Source organism: Aplidium turbinatum, chromosome 3 (assembly GCF_918807975.1).
Source record: "Aplidium turbinatum chromosome 3, kaAplTurb1.1, whole genome shotgun sequence".
Lineage (NCBI taxonomy): Eukaryota > Metazoa > Chordata > Ascidiacea > Aplousobranchia > Polyclinidae > Aplidium > Aplidium turbinatum.
Genome location: NC_137474.1, coordinates 29,960,592 through 29,985,181, shown reverse-complemented (window position 1 = coordinate 29,985,181; position 24,590 = coordinate 29,960,592). Strand labels below are relative to the sequence as shown.

Below are 24,590 nucleotides of genomic sequence, written 5' to 3'. Positions count from 1 at the left end.
GCTCTAACTGTTCCCAATGAAACAGAACTGGTTGTCAGTTCCCCAGACTCGGACATCTTGTTGTTGCTCATCTACATTCTACATGCATCCACACCTACCCGGGTCTAAAACTTTCCTTACGGGAAAGGGCAGATTGAATAGGGACATTTGTGTGCGAAACATATACAACAACTTGGGACCAAAGTGTGCTTCTGCACTTCTAGGTTTTCATGCTCTGATTGGTTCCGATATGACTGGGAGATTTGCTGGCAGAACCAAAGACTTGGATGCGAAGATGCGAAGGAAACGTAGATGCGAAGGAAGGTGCAGCTGCAACAAGAACAATGTTCCATGTACAGAAGTCTGTGGCTGTGGTCTCAGCTGTAAAATTAAAACTATCCAACCAGTGATAAATGAAGACTGAAAATTTGAAGATGAATTGCTTTCTTTGACATTCAATAAATATTATAAATTTCGTAGATGTCGATTGTTAACGATAACTGCCATTTAATCAGAAGGCCTAAGATTTCTTAGATCTTTCGCGTGTAATACGACTTGAAGGATCGAACATTAATTCAAGTTTCATTGTATTTATATCAGTTCATTGGCTTTCTAGTTGCGTATTCTTTGTGAAAATGCATGCATTTAAGTTAATACAGTCCTTTGTGTAAAATTACAAAATTACGTAGGTAGCTTAGCATACGTTTCGGGTGCGCGGGGGGTATTTTGAATAACATTTTAAAGTTTGGCACATGTATTGTATATCATATATAAAACCTAAATTCGATGGTCCCATTAGATTTCCTGGCCCAGAAAACACATATTCAGATATTTTATTTGTAATTGTAGCCTATATACTTGCGAAAATATTGCATAATTATTGTTGTGCCCCATTTTGGACGCCATCTTGGATTTCGTGGCCCAAAAGTGTTCAGAAAAAATGCCACCCTAATTTTTTTAAGCTTATCATGTTTTCTTTCAAAAACAAGTGAGTTTATGCTTTTAATAAAAAAACACGAAATTACAAATATGCCTACACTATTAAGCAAACACATGACATGCGTCTGCGTTAGCTAGCGGTTGATGGACTGCGACTCTTTAAGCTAAGCACAACATAAAGTTTAGCAACAAACTAGATTTATTAGCATGAAACAAGAGACGAAAAGGTTTACTAAAAGGTACACTGTAAATGGAATGACAATGTTTTGAAAATGGAATGCAAATACTAACTTGATCATACGCTTGAAAATATACCTGTGGAAAGTAAAATCATTCATGTTAACATCAATTCAGCAGCACGTCACCTTGAATCAATTTAAAAGTTGCTGACATCCGTAAGCAGCCCTTGAAAAATAGTTACGGAGAGACGTTTGATTAAGTTTTCGACTTGACATTGCTCCCTTTTCACTACAATATCGCAACTTATGACTGACCGCTGTAAAACGCCCGTTTTCGCGTTGCAGATGAAACAAAAGAATCGGATATTCCGCCTTTGATCGGGTTTCCATGGCAACGGTCGTGTGTGCGCCATTCAGTTTGCGTGAGTCCGTTACTGCGTTGATTATGCGGCGTGTGCGCAATGCGGTTTGTACCAACCCTTGTTGCGTTGGTTAGTGGTTACCTCGGGCCGAGACTTCAAGTTCATTTTCACTGCGAGCGTTTCACTGGGCACCGCGCAATTCACTGCAGTGCAGAGGATTCGACTTTCGAAAGCGACATCAAGTCTGTTTGCAAGCTCATAAAGCTAAACGCACGCTAGCAAATTATGTTTTTTTTTTTGAGGTGCATTCAACATCTGATGACATTGAATCGACAAAGAATGGTAGATTTTTGCTATGTCCCAGACAGCAAAATCAATCATATTTACATTGATTCAACGTCTGCAGACGTTAAATCAATGTAAAAATGACAAGATTTTGTTGTCTGGTGTGGGATTGAAGCATGGCTACTCGTTCTAGTGATTATTTATTGCGAAGCTGTTGCGGTTTGCATTCAAAAATGTTTTCCTGCTGCCGATCGCTAATTCATCTATTGTTTTATGTATCAATACAGCATAAAAAGTTGCCCCCACGGCTTAGGCGCCTATGTTCAAAATACATGTAAAAACTTACATACGAGTTATTAATTACGGAGATAGCATGAATTTGATGCTTTAAAACAAAGTCATATATTAATTATCATATATAGTCAAAGTGGCAAATGCGCGGACGGACAGTTTTTACGGTAATGCACGGTCCATCAATTTAGAGAATTAACCGGCGGTAAGTATTACCGGCGATTCAATTCGATAATATCAAACCTCCATCTTTACACTCTGACTACAAAAAAAAATTGGGCCTATATCACGTGAAAGTTACGAGTAATTAAGCACTGATTTCAACAACCTAATTTTTGGGCAAAATCAACTTTACGACCGGTTTTGCGAACTTTGATCTTCCGCTTTGCAAGGCAACTTGATAGTTACTTTGAACTTTAGTCCAAGGTAGAGTGGTTTCACTTTAACTTGAATAAAAAAAATGTCTACTTCTGGCTTTTTTTCCCAATTAAAATCAGTAATCAGCGCATTCGAAAAGGTTTTCCAGAATTTCGTTATTGCTTTGTGACAAGCATGTCTATGGTAAACAACTTTACCTAGCTTGCCACTTTTTTCTCAGCTATTCTCTTTTAAATACGGGCGCGCGTAGTCTTGCTCCTCCGTCAAGGGGTGGTAATTACTAAATACACGCAATTCATTATGACGCAACCGAAGGCTTTAATTTATCACATGGCTCACCCAGACAGTAAAATCCGCCATTTTTACATTGATTTAACGTCTGCAGACGTTGAATCAATGTAAAAATGACGGATTTTGCCTTCTGGGAAGGCACTCAAAGGCAAACACTGGATAAAATGCAAGAATGCAAAAGAAACGATAGCCTATTGTGGAATAAAATACAAAATTCTCTAAATAAACAGAAGGCGTCGTTGGATTTACAGAAGGATTTTGTCGGATTACAGAAGGATTATCGTTAGATTTTCAAAAAATTGCCGAATAGGGAACTGACTGATAAAGACTGTAGCGTTACATGACCCGGAATTCCTTTAGTTACTTCCTTTGTTGGACTCTCAGTTGATGTTACTTTATCATGGCAGAGGAATCGATTAGTACGCAACGCGAAGGTGAGGTTTTTCTACATGATGGCTACATGTTTCAACTAGCTCAGTATAGTGCAGACAGGCTTAAGAAATACTGGCGTTGTTCTCGACGTGATGAGAAATGCAAGGCTCGCATCCACACTTGTTCGGCAACAAATCAGGTAATAATGTGTGTTATGATGACTATATTTTGATCATTTGAGAAAATGTTGTGCCAAGAAATGTCAAGTACTTGAATTGTAATAATCGCAACCATTGTTTACCTGCATTAAGTCTCTACTGCAGTGGTTCCCAACCTTTTTGTTGTCACGGACCCCTTTAGACAAATTATTAATTCTGCGGACCCCTACCTAAATTTTGCCTGACCAAAAGTGCCATGCCGAAACTTTTTCAACGTATAAGCAAATTTAATGAGAGCGCTGTTGTTGCCTTTCCTGAACTAAACGACTGAACTGTGATTGAGTTTTTGACAATGCAACACGCATGTCATCTTCAACGTCCAGGCGATTTTGATGTTGTTTTTTGTTTGTTTGTTTGTTTATCTTTATCCTGCATTGTGGGAAAGCGGACTTGAGCGCTATGCATCGGTGTACGCCTTCCGACTTACACCTGACCCACGCTGCAGCCGACTGCAATGTCTGTTTCCGGTTGTCTACTCTACTTATGATTTAAATTTAAAAGAGCTGAGAATCCTGCCTCGCAAAGGTAATTAAGTGGTTCTGAATGGTAACAAAACAATAATCGCTTGCTTTGCCAAGAATGGGTAGGTTTGTAGTTGTGAGCACCAAAATTCTTCCACAGTTTTTGAATGAAATTCAATGCGTAATAACTCTTTTGATCTCAAATCAATTAGGTCATCTTTATTAGGTCCTCATACGCCATCATCATCTTTATTGAGATCGTCATCACTAATGTTGTTCAAGTCAAAAAGAAAAGGATTTCGAATCCATGTTTCAACTTAGTCCGGCAGGTGTTCTAAATTAATATAACGTTGAAATGAGATTTGAAGGGTTTCTAACTGTGCGCAAAATTTTTTTCTCATAGAGATCACAACAGTATCTTTTCTTTGAGTTTTATCCATCAAGATCTTCTAACATTGGAAAGTTAGCGTAATTACCTGCTTCCAATCTGTGTTTTCAAACCGGTAATTTAGCTAAAAACGCTTTCAGTTTTTCAGCTGCATCAATTATTGTCACACCTGGTCCTTGAATGCCACGATTAACATTGTTAATATGACCGAAAATATCGGCTAAGTAGGCCATGCCGTATAGAAAAGTTTTACTCCCAAACAATTTTGAGAGGGGACTTTCTTTTGCTTTCAGAAGAGTTGATACCTCATTTTTTAGCTGCTGCATTCGTTTTTAAAATTCTCCTCTAGATAACCAACGTACCTCAGAAATGATACAAAAGTACTTCGTAATCTGACCCTACTTCTTGACAGCGCTTTAAAAGTATGGTGGTTTACAGCTTTGCTATTGATGAAATTAACGACTTTCACGCAATTCGTCAGAATTTCTTTGAGACTTGCTGGTAAAGGTTTTGCTGTTAAAATTCATCAAGGTAATCACGGACCCCCAAATGCTTTCTCACGGACCCCCAAGGGGTCCGCGAACCCCAGGTTGGGAACCACTGCTCTACTGCATAAAGCCTTTACAAGTATACGAAATTACCAGGATCAAGCTCTGCAAGAAGCTTTCCTAGTCCGAGAATAAAGATTTAATCAATCAATCAATCATTGACACTGGACCTGGGAATGCACCACGTACTGGCCTACCCTAGTAATTACAACTGCTTTGATAGTGACGTTGTCACGTTTGTGCTATTACTTATTACTAGGGCCATTTGTTTTACCTAAAAAATTGAAAAATATGACTTTGTTTTTTTAAATATATGATAATATAAATTGGTTTTAGAGCAACAAATTTATGCTAATCTCCGTAATTAATAACTCGTATGTAATTTTTTACATGTATTTTGAACAATAACACACCCAAACAACTAACAAAACACTTCTGTTTCGCTTGAAAAAAATCACTACAAAAATTCTAATGTGTAATGCATGTAGGCCTACCTACATAGGCGTTGAAATAGGGTGGGCAAGTGGGCAACGCCCACCCTGCCGTGAAACGAGGGTGGGCAAAATATGTTTCCACCACCCTGTTTTCATGACACTTATGAAGTGTTCGTTACAAGTATTTCCGTTTTTCTTAAACGCTGGATTATCCAACCAACTGCAGCGCAACTTCTTGTTTTACCGCTAAGTATCCGACAGAACAAAGCAATTCCGCAACAACGCTGCATTGAAAAAAAGGCGGTATTCACTGCAATGTTTGTTGGTAGGGCAACTGCCACACGCTGGCAATTTATATTGAGAGAAAGCCACGTTTGATCTTTTCTCGGAATAGTCTTACTTTCGTAACGTCACAATCAAACTTCAGTTCCCGGTCAGCGTAAGGGAATATGAATATGACATCATAATAAACATGACAATAAAATAACCGATACAAACTAAACCGTACCCGAAACAATCGCTTTTACAAATTAAAATGCGGAAAATCCGAAGGCGCCACTTTAAAGATAACAGGTCACGAGTCGCGCGCTTTTTAGGTCGTCGTCGTGTGAGCGTCACACACACTTTTTAGGTCACAAAGGAAAACATAAAAGAAGTTTGTTTAGTTTAGCAGCGCTCATAAGATCGCAAGGTGCAAGAAAGAAAACATCCAACCTACGGTATTAAAGCGTTGCAGCGACGCTAAACGCAGTCTTTGTGAGAAACACTAACCACACTCTACGAAATTACCTTCGGCAATTGCCGAGGTGATTGTAAGGACCACAAGACTGCAATAAAAAGCTAATTTTTTTTAGACTACACCAGACTAGGATGTTGATTCAATGTTGCTGGATGTTTTATTTGGGTTACTTCCTACTTCGCCGGCGCTCAGACAGGTGCCCAGTTGGGAGAATCTTTTATAGAAATATCACCCTATTTGCATTGATTTCTACGTCAAATTATTGTAAGCATCTACTCCTTGTTGCGCCTCGCTTTCTGTTATCTCGTACAGCTGATACAGCATCTGATGATACCGATTCTGACTAGTTCATCAAACAGACTTTGTGTCGCTCGCAGTGTCCCAATTGTGCCGAAATTATGTTGGCTTATAAGCTTACGTAAATCGAGGCAATCTTCTCGCATGGAGCCTCTTGATATGTTACCTGTACCTGGTTGAGCAATTAACGTTATTTTATGATACTTCAACGTCGCTAGATGTCGAATTAATGTAAAACAAACGTAAATTTCTTATTGGGCATTGTTGTTACGCAATATAACCCGCTGGGAAAATTAAATCGATTTGTGCTGACTCGAACGTTAAATCAACCCAAAATTAACTTACTCTCCTCCTCCTCGTGAGTTTTTTAAGGTGAATTACCGTAACAGCGTGCGTATTGCGTTGCTCGGTTTATCACTACTTTTGGTATTATTACATCACAACAAATCAAACAATGCGTGCGTGATAGACTACTTTAGTATATTTTTCGCTTCTCGTTTTACATGTTTTAGTATCAAGAAAATGAAGTATCTTCTGACAGGTGTCAAACCCACAACAATGCTTGATATGAACGACTCGGTTACATGTCTTGTAATGCAAAGAAATTTATTCTCACACGAGTCAGTTCAATCATATATAGCTAAATATCGATTTCGATCAGCTAGAAGCTAGATCATCTTCAGTTAAGCTTATTCAAATAGAATCGACATGTTTTAAACCGACATGTTTTAGTACAATCTTTTCCTACGAAGTGTTCACAGCAATTGCCGAGGCAATTTCAACTTTTGCCGTTTGGCCTCGGCAACGTTTTTGCCGAAGTAAAAATATGCTAATTTCGAGGACTGAACCATTGCGAATTTGCAAACTTATACAAAACACACTCAATGAAATCTGTTTGAAAGCTCTCGCCCACCCAGAATTCCTCTTTTCTAAGAAAAAATTGACGCCTATGCCTACCTACCAAACCAGCTACTTAGTAGTAAGAGACAAAGCTCTGTACTCGAAAAGTACCCTTGGCTCTTAAGATCTCAGCACTGGCTGACCTAGTGGCCTACTGCAAGTGTTTATAATATTCAGAGACTGGATTGTGTGTTGCAAAATAATGTGTCAAGATAATGTCGCAATGCAAATTAACATCATAAAAATGTTGCTTCCAATGCTTCGTGAGACTCAGCGTGAGAACTCTCATTGCCTCCCTTATTGACAAATTATCAAATTTCAATGTCTACAGGAGCTGTTTGAACTGCATTTACAAAGTTACTCGGGTTCAATCTTTGTATTTTAAATTTAAAGTAATAATGAAGTCATATTTTATGATCTAAAACAGAAAATATAACTTTTTATGACTTTATAGAGTAGACCCCAACCCCATAGAAACGTCGTTGTTTCACTGTTAGTGTTATCGGTTTGACAACTTTCTGCATTACCAAAAAAAAATATGAATTTAATGACTTTTTATTGGCCCTACTTATTACACAGGTAGTGAACACTGGCAAGAATCAGCACAATCATGATGTTTGTGCGAAGTCGGTGGAAGTCGCAAAAGCAAAAACCGGCGTTAAAAGGCGGGCTGTTGATACAATGGAACAACCGGCGCAGATCATCAATGCGGCGATTCAAAATCTAAGCGACGCATCTTTGGGTGGTCTTCAACGCAATAATCTGAGAAAGATGATTCATAGGTCAAGGATAAGGGTTCAAGTCGCACCACCAAATCCCTTAACGTTGACGCAGTTGATACCCCATAGGTACACTACCATTGTTTCCTCTATTGGTCATGGTAAGTCATACACTTTGTTACTGCCCAAGTCTAATCCTTATAAGCAGTGTGATTGTACCAGCAATTTTTTTATCATAACTGCTATTAAATCGAACTGATTTGTGCCTTTTTTTCCTTTTCTTAATTGCGTAGCGATTTGACTTGCGATAGCCAGGCACACAATTTAGGCACTACGATCTTATCCTACAGTAGAAAAGTTTTTACTGCATGATACTGGATCAGGTCAGGAACGTATTATTGTCTTTGGTAAAGAGACAAACTTGCAATGGGTAAAAAATCCCATTGATCTACCCCACCTTTTTGTGGATGGGACATTCTCCTTGAAAATGTTGTTTTAATGTAAAACACTTATTTTGAACGAACCCAGACAACAAAATTCGTCATTTTTACATTGATTTAACGATTCTGCAGACGTTTGCAGACGTTGAATCAATGTAAAAATGACAAAGGTAAACATTGGATAAAATGCAAGAATGCAAAAGAAACGAAAATTGTGGAATAAAATACAAAATTCTCTAAATAAACAGAAGAATCGGACATACATCTCTCTGTTATCATTTTTAATGTAAAAATTCCTTTTGTGGTCCCTTTGTCTTAGTGGTTTAGAATATATTCCATAACATCGACACTGCCATAAACAGCGCCCTGCGCACAGTGACCGGATGCCTGCGTCCCACACCATTGGACAATCTCCCCATTCTCGCTGGCATCCAACCCGCTGAGCTTCGTCGCGAAGAAGCCACTCTGTCCCTCGGTCGACGCGCACTGGAGCCTAACCACCTTCTCCACCACAATATCTCTGCTCTCCCAAACGAGCACCCCGTCGTCTGAAATCAAGACACCCATTCGAGCCAGCCGCTTAACTTCTTATCAATGAAGCTGATGTACAGGACACCTCTGCGGCTACTTGGGCGGACTATAAATGGAGTTCTGAATGGAAGTCAACCGCCACCGGGTCTGCTACTATTCGGCTAGTCCGATTGGGCTAGTCCGATTGGGCTAGTCCGATTCGGCTATTACCCTATACGGCTACAGCCCGATTTGGCTGGTCCGACTTGGCTAGTCCGATTGGGCTAGTTCCCTATTTGGCTACAGTCTTTATCAGTTAGTTCCGTATGCGGCAATTTTTTGAAAATCCAACGATAATCCTTCTGTAATCCGACAAAATCCTTCTGTAAATCCAACGACGCCTTCTGTTTATTTAGAGAATTTTGTATTTTATTCCACAATAGGCTATCGTTTCTTTTGCATTCTTGCATTTTATCCAGTGTTTACTTTTGAGTGCCTTCCCAGAAGGCAAAATCCGTCATTTTTACATTGATTCAACGTCTGCAGACGTTAAATCAATGTAAAAATGGCGGATTTTACTGTCTGGGTGAGCCATGTAATAAATTAAAGCCTTCGGTTGCGTCATAATGAATTGCGTGTATTTAGTAATTACCACCCCTTGACGGAGGAGCAAGACTACGCGCGCCGGTATTTAAAAGAGAATAGCTGAGAAAAAAGTGGGAAGCTAGGTAAAGTTGTTTACCATAGACATGCTTGTCACAAAGCAATAACGAAATTCTGGAAAACCTTTTCGAATGCGCTGATTAATGATTTTAATTGGGAAAGAAAGCCAGAAGTAGACATTTCTTTATTCAAGTTAAAGTGAAACCACTCTACCTTGGACTAAAGTTCAAAGTAACTATCAAGTTGCCTTGCAAAGCGGAAGATCAAAGTTTGCAAAACCGGTCGTAAAGTTGATTTTTCCTAAAAATTAGGTCGTTAAAATCAATGCTTAATTACTCGTAACTTTCACGTGATATAGGCCCAATTTTTTTTTGTAGTTAGAGTGTAAAGATGGAGGTTTGATATTATCGAATTGAATCGCCGGTAATACTTACCGCCGGTTAATTCTCTAAATTGATGGACCGTGCAATAATCGTGCATTACCGTAAAAACTGTCCGTCCGTGCATTTGCCACTTTGACTATATATATATGATAATATATGACTTTGTTTTAGAGCATCAAATTTATGCTATCTCCGTAATTAATAACTCGTATGTAAGTTTTTACATGTATTTTGAACATAGGCGCCTAAGCCGTGGGGCCCTGGCCCCCACGCATATTTCTGCGTGAGGGCAACTTTTTATGCTGTATTGATTAGAGATGTAAAAAAAACGTTTTTTCTTTTGTTTTAAAAAAAACAAGCTCGTTTTTTTTTGTTTTTTATCGTTTTTTTTGTTTTTTATTCGTTTTTTTTTGTTTTTTTTATCCATTTTGACATTAAATGTCACAATATGCAGCAATTAGGGTAAACTCATTGCAATAGCGTCTCCTTCAACAAAGAAACAGTCTCATAACTCGAATAACTTATTTCAAATCAGACTATATGTCTGGTATATTGTTTCATTGCAATTTTGTTATCTCAAGTCTCAACATCCGAGCCATAAAGATTTCTCATCGTCTCAAATGGTAGTAACAGTGTCCTATGGTTGGCACATCTCAAGTATTGTCCGTAATTTGGTTCAGTCAGTTGTTAAATGCAGTACCACACTCGTGTACAGTTTCGAAGCCACCTGGGACTTTGGTTAATGGACATGTTAGGACTAGGTGGTCAGTGTCCTGTTTCTCTGCTTCACAAAGGCACTTTTGACCAGCACACCACACCTTTTCCAGTACAACGTCAAGAGTTGTTCCAGTTGATGTGCATTTGGTGCAAACTTGATGAAAACCACACAAGCGGTTCTCGAGTTATAAGTGAAATAACTTTAGCCACTAGATGGCTTCATAGATAAGGAGCAATAGAAAAACGGCAATATCTCAAGAACCGCTCAACATATTTGGATAATTTTTAGCTCTACTCCCATGTTTTCTGGGTGGCCTATCTGTTTATGAACATTAAAACAAGTTGTGGCTACTGCTTTTTGAGATAAAAAGAAATTAACCTCTTGTCGTTACGCACCGATAAAACCATGATGCGTATATTTAAAAAAAAAACTATTGGGTAGACTAGAGGAAAGATTGATGAAAAGTTTGGCAAAAGCAGTCTAGTGCTAAAGTCCCAACTTTTAGCCCAAATCACATTTAAATGTAGTGAAAGATGGAAACATTTTTATTTTTTTTATTTTCCCTGAATAGGTTCAATATTCCTTTATGATGTCATAGTCATGTTTGTTTTCCCTTAATCACACCATTGTGCTGTCATAGACTTGTTTAAAGAAAGAAGTATGGTTGCACTTAATCCATCCAATTTGAACTAGTTTGCAGGACTTTAAAACTTTAGCATTTTCTGTTTTTGCCAAACTTTTCGTCAATCTTTCCTCTACCCAATAAAAAAAATTAAAGTTATGCATCATGGTTTTATTGGTGCATAACGACAAGAGGTCAATTTCTTTTTATCTCAAAAAGTAGTTGGCCTAGTTCGCAAATAAAATAAGTTTTCATCTTTGATGTTTGTTTTGTATTTTTATCCTGCATTGCGGGAATATGGGTAAAAGTTTATACTTGTCAGGAAAAGTATTATGAAGCATTTATTCACTATGTGAACACTGAGCACTGAGCAGTGAGCAGTGCTGAAAAACTCCACTTTAAAGGGAAAATTTCTTCATTCAGGGTTGGTAATTACTAGCAATAGTCAACATGGGTGGTGGGTATTTGAAAGGAACATTAACCTAAACCTTTTCTGACAAATGCACTTATAGGCGAGTAAGAATTGACATAAAAATAGCCGGTCCCGGATATTTTTGATAACAACCATTTTTCTTCATAAAAAGATGGGTTACCTGTTTGACACCCCAAATCTAAAATTCGGCAAAATTTGGACATGGGGAAAGGCCTTTTTCACTAGGGCAATTATTGATCGGCGCGCCATCTAGCGGAAGAAAAATTTATGTATATTTTGTCGTGCTAATTCCCAAATTTCATGTGAAACAAGGATGATTAACATAGTGTCTAGAATTACCCTTCTGCAAAATTTGCTATTTTACGTCTATTCAACGTCTGGCAACGTTGATTCGACGCAAAATAACATATTTTGTTTGCTGAGTGCCTCATGTAACAGAAATTAGGCTCCAATGATAGTGTAAAAGGGTGTTCCCATACTTAATTCATTCAAGTGTTGGGTATGAGAAGATAAGGTCCTCATTGTACTAAGCCTTCGGCACTAAGGAGAGTAGGGTGGCAAGTTCCTTTCTCTCGGCCATCTTTCCTGCAGCAATTATGCCCACCCAATTTATTACACCCTAGGTAGAGGTGTTTTCAACAACCAGCTAAAACCGGGAGTCGAATCAGGTTTGCATAATTGGAAAGCCAACGCCTTATCCGTTGTGCCACCCCACAGTGTAGTGGTTGTAAAATTCTACAAAATGCTAATTAACTAAGATGGATTTCGGAAAATGTAATTTCGTCTGTTACAACGTATCTGACGAACATGGAAATTACGGACACATAAAATTTGGATCTTGAACTTTCACAAAGAAAAGACTTCAGAAAAAGCATAATTAAGGAGTTGGATAACAACTATAACATCATACCAGCCAAGTCATTAAATCCATGGTATCATCGCCAAAGCTGCACAAAAATACTTACCTGAAGAAATAGGTCGTTACATAGGTAGCCATTCTTACGTCGATGCAATGTCGCCAGACTTTTATTGTCAATTGGCATTTTTATACATCAGGTCACAAGATCGAGTATTCTTTTGCATGTACTATCATCCTTTGGTCTTTGTGCAAGTTATGGTCAAGTAATAAGCCAAGCGAATGATGATAATACGGATGAGGTAATGGACTCTACAAGTCATCCCGGCTCTTTCTGTCAGTGGGTAGCAGATAACTTCGATTTTAACGAAGATACTCTGACAGGGCATGAACTCATGATACAACGCATGTGATGGGCATTATAAATTGTCAAACACCAAGAATTGCAACTCGACCAGCACTAGTTATTGAAAAGCAACACGTCAGTGCAACTGAACTACTGGAATCAGGCAACTTTGGCAAGTCGTATACTGGTGCAAAGACAGGTACTTGGAAAGACGTACGAATCAAGCAACTGAACCTCTCTTCCGTGCTATTTACGCACCATGAATTGCTTGACACTCTGTGGCTGTGTTCAAACATATTCAATTCTAAGCCAGTAGGCTACAATGGCAAGGGTTTATGGCTAATGTAGTTCAAGGTGAGTTTCAGGTTTCGTCAGTATTGTTCCATCCTATGATAACGCTTAATCCCGCAACAGATGAAGCTGTTTACAATACAGTGATATTCGTTCAAGACCAAGCGAGAAAAATGAGCATACGTTGTACACCGCTAACGTTTAACCAACCCCTCTACTTCAGAGCATTCAAAATTAAACAGGACTTTTGGTATTTTCAAAAATGTTCTCTTACTCATTCATCAACTCATTCATCGGTGGTTTTCATCAACTGATGTCCTTTCTCGGAGCAGGGTGCAAACTGATGGAAAGAAGTGATTTAGATGATTTATGGAAAACTGTGTATGCATCGAAATCTTTGCCAAAAATGATGGAGAAGATTTGTAGGCTACAACGTTTCAGCAGGGCATTATTGCGATACTCGGGTAAATGTGGATAACGTCTTAATTATTGGTAACGATATTATTCGCAAAATATGTGGAAAGAAACTGAAATAGATTTCGCTAAAAAGATCTGACCAAGCAAGTATAGACTACCTTTGCCGTCATGCAAAAAGCCTTAAAATATGGAGATAAAGAGATAGCCTACACAATACACATGTCATCCACCGAAATCTTTCACAGATTACTGTCTATAGCCTGTTTGCAGGGGTCATTGGAACCGGACAAATTTTTGTATGAACTTGCCAATGTTCCACCATTCTTTACTCAGATGACGGAAGTATACCGAAATCTCAGACATCTGCATTGTTCAAATACATAATCTTGCAAAATGAGAATATTTTGTGCACTAATCCTCGATTATCTTGTATTTCGATTGTATTTGATGGCTGTGCTTTCATTCACTGACTTCGCTGGCCAAAAGTTAGGAATATGAAAAATTTGCTTGAAATGTTCATTCAATATCTTCTACGCAGGGAAAATACCAATATCAGAGTTGTTTTTGACAATAATTGTGATATTGAAACAACCAAAGGAGTAAAGCAAAAGCGCATAAAGCTGACCACATCTTGTCCCGACATAGCAATTCGCTTAGAAACACCCATCCCGGCAAATAAACCTGCGTTTTTATCACATAAACGTAACAATTTATGAACTTACTCTAGGATAATCTTATTATAGTTATGGCATTACTGTGGACAAAGCCAAAGGAGAAAGAGACGCTGATGTTGCTATCGTCCGTAAGGTTCTGGAAGAACATGAAACCTATGGTCAAGTATATGTAGGCTAACTGTGATGGTTGACGATACTGATGTACTCATCCTTCTTCTCTCATGTTGTCGCTATATGTCAGGGCATCCGTTAGTTAGCCACTGCCTGATGTTGTCATCGATAGAAACTAGGCCTTCCATACCATGAGGTGGTCTGTATAGCTGGCAATCCTTGATAATGTGGGCTGCCGTCTGCATTTCACCACACTCACAAGCAGCACTCTCTGCCAAGCCCCAGCGCAACATGTCTGCATCCTTTTGCTTTATCACGCACCATGCGGAAACAGTATTTAGGCTAAATGAATTCGTCTAACGCGAAAATTTCCATTCGTCGAGCTCAGCTTGCACTCGGAGAAAATATGTGCCGATCTTTGCTATTTTTCCACTCGTTCTCTGGATGCGATACAACATCCTTCTTTTACGAAACGGGAAAAGTAAAAGTTTTTAAAATCTTGAAAGGTCTGGACAAAGTGCAACGTAAATGTGCCGCCTTCGGAAACAAGAAAGCTTTATAAGAAAATACATTTCCAGAATTGGAGAAGAATTCTTCCAAATTCTGTACAAGCAAGTGTTTTCCATGAATACTTTGAATTTATTTCGCTACCATTACGCTGTATCCCCAAAATATATATTAGAGTGATTCAAAAAAATGTTTTTTTGGAAATTTTTACGGGCCACCCTCCCAAAAGCTTCCATTTTATACAAAAACACCTTGTGTAAAATATTTTTGAAAAGTATTAATGTTTAGGGGTGGCCCAAGGATCCCGAAAAGTTGACGTTTTGATGAAATATTGCAGATTTAAAACCGCCGTATGTTGAAAACCCTTGAAGCAAACATATCAGTGTTGGGGTTCATTTTCATCAGCATGGTGGGCACTGTTGTTTGATAAAGTCAAACAATTCAAAATTTGTATTTCATTTATTTTCGGTATGAATTTTGTAGTAATATAATCTTTCACAGTGAGGTTATATTTTGAAAGATGAATACTGTAGTTATGTCCGAAGTGAATCAGCTAATTCCACAATCCACACAAGGTTATTTTCTTTTGTTAAGCGCCCAGAAAAGGTTTGCACAAGGGCAACGCTTCTTTCTGCATGGTCATTTGTTACAGCTAATGACCTGCAGAATGCTCTGGCAATCTGGAAATCTTCGTTTTCTTCCCACTGAGTTGCTGGAAGGTGAAGAAAGGAATCTGAAATCTTCAGTTTTTGAAACAGCAACCTCGTGTTGGAACTAGCAAATGCTGGCAATGTCATATCCAAAATGTTTTCCAACGACACATTAACTTTTTTTGGTGGAACCTTTTTTCCTCAGTTTGCAATATTGCTTTTTCCATCTGGTCTTTAATGTTTGGCATGACATCATCATCAGAGTGAAAGACCTACCAACTCTTCGGACAGGTACCATAAATGGCGTGCTATCTTCTCAGTTGTCACCCCAGATATTGCATTGTTGATAGCTGCATACTCCTTTAAACGTTTCAGCACACACAAATCATTGTTAGGAGCTTTCACAGCAAGTGGAGCGTTAATCCATGCTTTACCATAAACACACGAATAGAAAATACACAAATCTCGAAGTCCTTTCTGCTCACAGAGACTCAGACGAAACTGACTGCGGAACATCCACACTTTGAATGTGTAGATGACCTTAGCCATCCAACGTGCATGATGGTTACTGGTTAGCCCCGGGGGTCGAAATCGGATTTTATTAGATGGTGGAGCTCCAAGAAACAGCAACGCCAATTCCATAACTTCCCGATAATCATCACGGGGTTATGTTTTCGTGGTCAACAATGTGTTAATGAACTCGACCAGTCCTTCCCTAACGTCCTCGATACCACTTGCTGCTACCTCATCTGTGGAGGCATCTTCAAACTTGTCTTGATCAATAAACTCCCAGGACTCCTTAAAACGTTTGAAAAGCTGGATATCTGGTGCAGATGATGATGGCATTACTTTTTTAAAAGCAGCAGCTGCAATTAATTCAAGTATGTGGTGGCGACATACCAAATATAACAGATCTCGACCCAGTAACTGTTCAATAATGACACAGGCTCCATTTATTCGACCAGTGTTTGAGCTTGTGGTATCAAAACACAGTGCCTCAACATTTTCTTCGATGCTCCATTATTTAAGCGCTTGAAAAACTGCTCGAGCTTGAGCCTCGTCTGTACCGGATGGAAGCTTTGGCACTGACAGAAGCTGCGTTTTTCCTTGAAAAGACACTAGTATGGGAAGGCGATCAACATTCTTGCTTCCTGTTAAATCCGGAAGAAGTTTTCCATCCCAATGGACAGTTAAAGGTGCATTAGGAGAAAAGTTGTTCAAGATTTCTGTTGCAAACTGCTCCCGATGGCTACGCCTGCTGCGCCTTATGCTTGATGAACTTAAGGTAAACTCTTGAATGTTGTGCCCAAGGCTTTTCGCAGCTTCACTGACTATGTACATAGCAGCTCTATCTGAAACATTGGCACGGTCAAGGCTTGATGATAAAGTAGGTGTTACAATTTCTTTTCTCTGTGGTTGTTGTGACAGCGAAGAAGCATGAGATGGCCCAGGTTTGTATTCATCATCAGAGATCGACTCATCAGTTGGTGAGCTGCTACTATCTTGAAGAATAGCCACTGCCATTGATGCAGCACTTGCAGCAGCTGCTTTATCAGCCAGTCGACGTCGCTTGCTTTTTCTCTCCAAAGAAGCTTGACGGTTCTTTTGCTTTTGTAGTAAAGTTGCATCAAGCCTACCCATACATCCACGACGTCCTTTTTGCCGCTGGGCCAAGAGAAAATTTTTATCTTGATCATTTGTCATAATGCTTAAGGCATTGGCATGAGCAACATCAAACAGATCATCTAAGCATTCTGTAAAGTTTTTCTCCTGTGTTGCATGAGTGACTGAATTCCGCTTTGAGTGCTTTAGCAATTTTTTCCAGCTGCAATGGAATTTCTCCAACTTTGTGATAGCATGTTTTTTCTGCTTCATGGGAATACTCGCCTTCATCCAAAACACAAAGATCTTTTCTATCGTTAGTGTTGCTGCCTTTCGAATGGTGTGGTTCTCTTCTCCGTGAAGATACAGGAAGTGACCCAAAGCTTGTTTGTTCGAAGGAAGTTTAGACCCTGTAATTTCCGGAACATACGAATCCAAAAGGTAGAGTTTCTTCTGATTTCTAGTTGCAACTGCCATTTTTACAGTATGATAAGTACAATACCGGCACACTACTACTAAGTAAGTTATGTGAGTAAGATTTCACAATAATCTATGAAAATACAAAATAAGTTGCAGCTTGCGAATAGTACGGTAATTTCTAAATGTGCTATATTTTACAAAACTATAGTAACCGTCACTAACTGTGCTACCTAAAGTGCCTGCTGTAAAAAAAGACTGATAGTGATAACAGACCACATGTGAGCTTATGTCACAGTAGTGAACTGGTGGCAGCAGAGAGTAAATGCAAATAAAAAAGGAGCGGGTTAGCAGTATAGCAGTCATTGACGTTTTATTTCCAGACGTTTTGTACAACATTTAGTTCATTTTAAGTTGATTGTACCAAGAGTGATAGGAACATTGACATCCGTTCCTATCATCATGCTCCTAAGTGCTGTTGTATTATGAGCATTCCAGTCATTAAATTATAATTCTTGTACCGGCACCATTGAAGCAAAATAGCATGTGCTCATACTGGTAGAGTTGAATTCTAAAATAACCACATTATCAAGAAATTTGATCAAATTGAAAATATCGGATATTTTAAAACAGCATGTTTTGAACTGTTGCTGTGCGCCAAATGACAGTGCTCACCATGCTGATGAAAATGAACCCCAACACTTATATGTTTGCATCAAGTGTTCTCAAAATATGGCCATTTTAAATCTGCGGTGTTTCGTCAAAAATTTCAAATTTTTGGGGTCCTTGGGCCACCCCTAAACATTAATATTTTTCAAAAATATTTTACACAAGGTGTTTTTGTATACAATGGAAGCTTTTGGGAGGGTGGCCCGTAAAAATTTCCAAAAAAACATTTTTTTGAATCACCCTAATATATATCGGTCGAAAGAATGCCTCCAACAAGTAGAGCATGCTACTTTTACAGCCTTCGTGTGCATCATCAAGTGTCAACATGGCGTCATTTGAAAACTGTGCTGAATTCTACTTTCTGTAGATACAAGGAAACAGCTTCTGGTCGGGTGCCAATAATGACAGATGATAATGAATGTGTAGTTGTGTACCCAAAACCTTTTTGAAAGAAATTAGGTGCAATTGCAGGAGCGCTAAGCGTTTATGCACATCTTGTGGTTGCTCCAAGAAAGGCTTTAAAATAATGCAGTATTCACTGTGCTTGTGAAGCTCAGTGTGAAAATTCATCACTTTTAGAGTGTTGGATACCTAAGAGCTGTGAGGGTAGAAGTATGTTTACTTTATTAAAAATAGTTGCATCCACGGCCTACTAGAACACGGCCAAATATGTTGCTATTTGAGGAAATTTCTAAGAGTCTGAATTGTAACAATCATAGCTGTGACAAACCTATCATCTTCCCATTTCCAAAAGTAAGTAAAATGAGCAATATTTGCATCTAGATATATTTTTGGCTTGTTTTTCCAGAGATTAGATATGTATGTTAAGCACAACTTATGCAATAATAATGTAAAATATGTAAAATTTTCCAACTACATCCTGGAGGTAGTCTCATCATACAGTCGTTAGGTTTTTTGTATAGCAGGATTTTTTGCCAATAGCCACATTTTACTTGCAAAATTAAACTTGGTGGATAACAAAACGAACTAAAATTTAAATTAGGACATCAGATGAACCGCTTACAACATAGAATCCACAAAAAAATCCTTGATATTTTAAATGGAACATGCAATTTCACCAAAAGCGACACACCAAATGATACTACCTCCAGGTTGCAGTTGGAAAATCTTACATATTTTACATTGTTATTGCATAAGTTGTGCTTAACATACCTACCTAATCTCCGGTTAAACAAGCCAAACATATGTCTAGGTGCAAATAATGTTTATTTTACTTACTTTTGGAAATGGGAAGATGATAGGTTTGTCATAGCTATAATTGTAACAATTCAGACTCTTAGAAATTTCCTCAAATAGCAACATATTTGGCCGTGTTCTAGAAGGCCGTGTTGCATCCCTAGAACGGGACCTCGAATTGTTACTGTGGTAGTTTTTGCAAGTTAAATATTTTTGCAATGAATGATTTGTGAATGAAAGTGAACGCATAATTATATTAAATGTACGCTGCCTTTTCTGTTGAAGCAAAGCAATGGTACTGAATAAACGACATTAAATGATCTCCAGATAAGCATTAATTGCTCAAATCGCTGATGTTTATCTTTTTATTATACGTTGATTATACATCTGTCAACGTTGTATCACCACTTGTTTCAGTTGCTAATGTTGTTGAAGTGTCATATAGCCTACATTGAATTACACTTTAACGAAGGCAATTATATGTTTCTCGGCAGCCGATTTGTAGCAAGAATTGACAGCGACAGACACGTGTTTCGCCCATGAGGCTGGCTCAATTCTTGCGCTGTCGCTGTCAATTCTTGAAGTGTCATATAGCCTACATTGAATTACACTTTAACGTAGGCAATTATATGTTTCTCGGCAGCCGATTGGTAGCAAGAATTGACAGCGACAGACACGTGTTTCGCCCATGAGGCTGGGCTCAATTCTTGCGCTGTCGCTGTCAATTCTTGCTACAAATCGGCTGCCGAGAAACATATTGTTGATTGGATGGTCTGAATTGCTAGCGTGGAAGCTACACCGTTATGGTTAGCGAATCGCAACTGCTCGCTGTACTAGTGAGTGCTCAGCCTTGTGCTGATAGCCGGGAAGAACGCCCCTTTCTTCACAATGTAGGCAATTATAATTGCGTGATAATAATTAAACTGTAATAAATGGCCAAATACGTCACAAATATGGGCGTCTGCAGAAAAAATGCAGGGGTGGGGGAGAAGCGGGGTCGGGAGGGCACAATTTTTGAAGCCAAATTCATCTTGTAAGCTGCAACATAGGTAAGAAAAGTTTTAAATTTAAAGTAACATTTGAGTGGTGAGGTGCAAGAATTGTGAAAAAAATTACTATGAACGTATAATGTAAGTGGTTGTTGCGCATATGGCGCAAAACTATTTAGAGAAATCAAAAACTGAAGTAAAGTTGGTTGAAAACTTGATGAAAAAGTGTTTGCCTGGAAGGCAAATGCAATTTTTGAAAATTGCACACTCGAGCAAAGTACATGTAAATCATAATCTTGGGGAAGAGGGGTAAGTGCCCCTTCCCTGCCGACACCCATGATCACAACCTTTTTAAAAAAATATTATTACACGTGAGTGTTAATTACGTGTATATGCTTACTAAGTTGCACTTTATTTAAAGCAAATATTTACAACCGCTAGATGGCGCGCTATGAAAATTTAAAATGCGGTTTTGGGGCAGTTCCCCGAGTCCGATTTTTGCCGAATTTTAGAATCGTCGGTTTGACTACCAGACAAGCATCCTGCAACCAAAAAATGGTTGTTATCAAAAATGTCCGGGTCCAATGTCACTTCTTACTCGCCTATTACTTTTGACGACTAAAAATATCAGTGATAAGATCTCTTGCATTACGTCACAAATGATCTGCAAGAAGCATCAATGACAAAGTGTCTAAGACCTTACAAGTTACAACACACGAAAAGAATACTTCTGTTTCAACATTTATAAAGCATATACATTAGGGTGGTTCAAAAAAAGTGAAATTTTGAAATTTTAAAGTCTCACCCTTTCAAAAGTTTCCATTTACTATAAAAACACCTTGTGTAAAATATTTTTGAAAAATATTAATGTTTAGGGGTAGCTCAAGGCTTCCAAAATTTGGTGGTATTTGACGAAAGGGGTCAAACTTTAAATACCTGTATTTCGTAAACCCTTAAAGCAAACATACATCTGTTTGGGTTCATTTTCATCAGGTTGGAGAGTACTATAACTTGGTAAAGTCAAACAATAGTAAATTATTCTTTTGAAAAATTGCGATTTTAAAATTTTTACAAAATGAATACAAAAACACTTAATGTGAAGTTTATGCATTTTTTAAAACATAGTGGTAGCTGAAACAGGTTGAAATTTCAGTAAAATCTGGAAATTGTTGCAATTGATGTATGTGATACACAGCACAATGCACATACAAAGTCAAGTGCCAAACAATTGATAGCCATGTTAGTAGGCCACTGAACTCCTGAATTAGAGCTACTCCTCGTTGTGTGTCGTCGTTGACAACTTTTATGGCCTGCATATTGCATAATGTCACACACTGCTTGGAAATCTTCTCGCACTTTCCAAATTTCAAGTCTTCAAGTCTCTCAAAAAGCATTTGGGGTCTTTGTGCGACGGGTCTGCTACTATTCGGTGAGTTCCTAACCTCTAACCCCTAACCCTAACTCCTAACCCCTAACCCTAAAACGGCAATGATAATTAGGCTACGGTACCCGATAATTTAAAAAAAAAAATGAAAAAATCCCCCGTTAAGGGATCGGACTCACCGAATCGGACTCACCGAAACGGGCCATTCCGTTGTGCGACAATACAACTTCCTAGAATTTTTTTAAATTCACTAGAATTCGCTTCGGAGGATCCGCATGTCCATCATTTGCCAATGCGAGAGCCATGGCTGGGTTAGTCTGTTTGTACAAAATCCCAGGGACTGCAAGAGCAGAAGGTCATTGTTGGCATCACAGGCTGAGAGAGGAGCTGTCATCCAGGCTTTGAGATAAACCCGAATGGTAAAGAAGGTAATATCTCATAACCCTTTCTGTTCTTTGGTAGTGAGCTTAAAATGGCTTCTGAACAGCCACACCTTTAACTGGGCAAGCACAAGCAGATATCGTGATCAATGCCTTAAAGGAATGGGGTATTGATAAGAGTGTTCGAGCATTGTGTTTTGACACAAGTGCTAACACAGGTAGACTTGGGGGGGGGGCACATGTTCTAATTGAACAAGAACTTGGTACCGATCTTCTGTTTCTTGCGTGTCGTCACCACATTATGGAAATTGTGATTGGAACAGTGTTCATGACCTGCATGGGACCCTCTTCTAGACCAGACATGGGACCCTCTTACTTTTCAAACAATTCCAGGCTCATTGGGAATTTCTAGATCTAGAAAACTTTGAAGATGCATCCACGGATGAATAGGTATTGAATATGTCAGTGAATCCCTTTCTGACGTCAAGGATATATCCTGAGTTTGATTGAGAGTCAGCTAGCCAAAACCACCCAAGAAATGATTACCTAGAAATACTGAAATTGTGTATGATTTTTTTTGGTGGAGTTCCTGCCAACGAAGTTAAGTTCAGGGCTCCGGGACCGGTGCACTAAGGCCATTGGATGTCGAAAGTTATCTATAGCATAAAGGTGTGGCTGTTCAGAAGCCAGTTTAAGTTCATTACCAAAGAACAGAAAGGTGTTACGAGATATAACCATCTTTACCATTTGGGTTTATCTCAAAGCCTGGATGACAGCTCCTCTCGCAGCCTGTGCTCACAACAATGACCTCTTGATTTTGCAGTCCCTGGTACACCGTAGTGCAGTACAAACACATTAACCCAGCCATTTCTAAAGCAGCAGCAGTGAAGCTCGTTGGCCACCTGTAGTATTTATCAGAAAAGTTGATTGAACTGGCCTTGTTTGACAAGAATGCGCCTGCAGCAGTGGAACGAAAAATGGTTCTCGCATTGCAAAAACAAGGGACATGCAGAATGCAGATCCTCCGAAGCGAATTCACGTGAATCTAAAAAAATTCAAGGAAGTTGTTTGGTCGACTTTGTCACACAAAGATCCCAAATGCTTTTTGAGAGAAAGAACCTTCCTGATGATTTTCTCAAAGCAGATCCAGAGACACGGAAAGGGCGAGAAGATTTTCAAGCAGCGTGTGACATTGTGCAGGCCATAAGAGTTGTCATCGACCACGCAGAACAAGGAGTAGCTCTAATTCAGGAGTTAAGTGGCCTACTAACATGTGATGAGGAACAATTTCAGTATCTGTCACAGGTTGTGCACTGTGCAGTGTGCACGAACACAGAAAAGCATAGCCTGACAGCAACAAAAAGACACTCACTGAGAAAGTATGAATGGTTCATGGCTTTCAATTGTCTGGCACATGACTTTGTATGACTGTATGTGCATTGTGTTGTGCATCACTTGTGTTGTGTTGTGCATCACATCACATCAATTGCAACAATTTCCAGATTTTACTGAAATTTCAACCTGTTTCAGCTACCACTAAATGTTAAAAAAAATGTATTGAGTGTTTTTGTATTCATTTTGTAAAAATTTTAAAATCGCAATTTTCCAAAAGTACATATTTACCATTGTTTGACATTACCAAGTAGGGGTAGGCAGTACTAGGTCATATTTTCAAAACCAGCTTGCCTGTCTTTTTTTGGGTGTATTTTAGTCCAATTAAGCCAAATGTGAAAAAAAATTTAAATTTTTTTTATTTTTGGCGGTTTGCACCCCAAAAAACAGAAACGAGCCCTAATTTCCTCTAAAAATTCATCGCTCCTTATTATTTTTCAATGAAATTGGCTGCAGACCTTCTAGAAAGTTGCTTAATGGCTCTTTTCCTACTAATTACAACCCAAGGATTCCAAATATAGCATTAGTTTTGTCCTATCTCTTATAGATTTTGAAATATTCGCAAAATGTTCCGATGGCGAGTCAATTTTTGACAATATTTTGAAAAGATATTTTCTCAGATCAACGTCGATTTTCTCAAAAACAATTGTTTTTTGCATACGAGGACCGGGAAAACATCATCAGATTATTTGTTGAAACATACAAAAGATTGTCATATGTAACACCTACAACTGAGGACGTCTCTCCTAAAGATCTGTGGCAGAAAACTGACTCTATCATGACTGATTCTGTGAGTAAAAATCTAAATATTAAACAGGAAGTTACACAACTTCTGGTATCAACTGTTCCTCCACCTAACCATCTACTGTGCAAATCCTATCCTGTTAAAGCACTTGATCGACCTAATCTATTGTTTTAGCTGCAATAGAGAACAATCTTGAGCTTAGAATAAAACTTGACGGCATCAACCCAGCTGTGAAACCATTTCTTCGTGGTAAAACAACTGTCGTTGAGTGTGCCATCAAATCCATTTTGTATCTGGTTAGTCATGAAAAATCAGCACGAAGCACTAGCCAAGCTGGTCTCTTTGATTTCATTCTACAAAGAGAAAATCAGGTCAAGCACATAGCCAGTTACCATGAACGGAGATTCACTAAAC

At 38.7% G+C, this 24,590-nt stretch overlaps 1 protein-coding gene across 2 annotated transcripts in view; it reads left to right on the top strand.

Moving 5' to 3' along the window:
* Positions 1 to 24,590, top strand: part of LOC145767328 (uncharacterized) — a 79,298-nt gene that overhangs the window by 18,965 nt on the left and 35,743 nt on the right. Inside the window, exons 1-2 of one of the 2 annotated variants that reach the window (XM_082579130.1) lie at positions 3,149 to 3,275; positions 7,641 to 7,941. The exons of the other annotated variant lie outside the window; for it this stretch is intronic. Of the exons in view, the coding sequence (XP_082435256.1) occupies positions 3,165 to 3,275; positions 7,641 to 7,941 (412 nt within the window). The 5' untranslated portion in view covers positions 3,149 to 3,164. Of the gene's footprint in view, positions 1 to 3,148; positions 3,276 to 7,640; positions 7,942 to 24,590 lie in introns of those variants that run through there. 2 annotated transcript variants of the gene reach the window in all.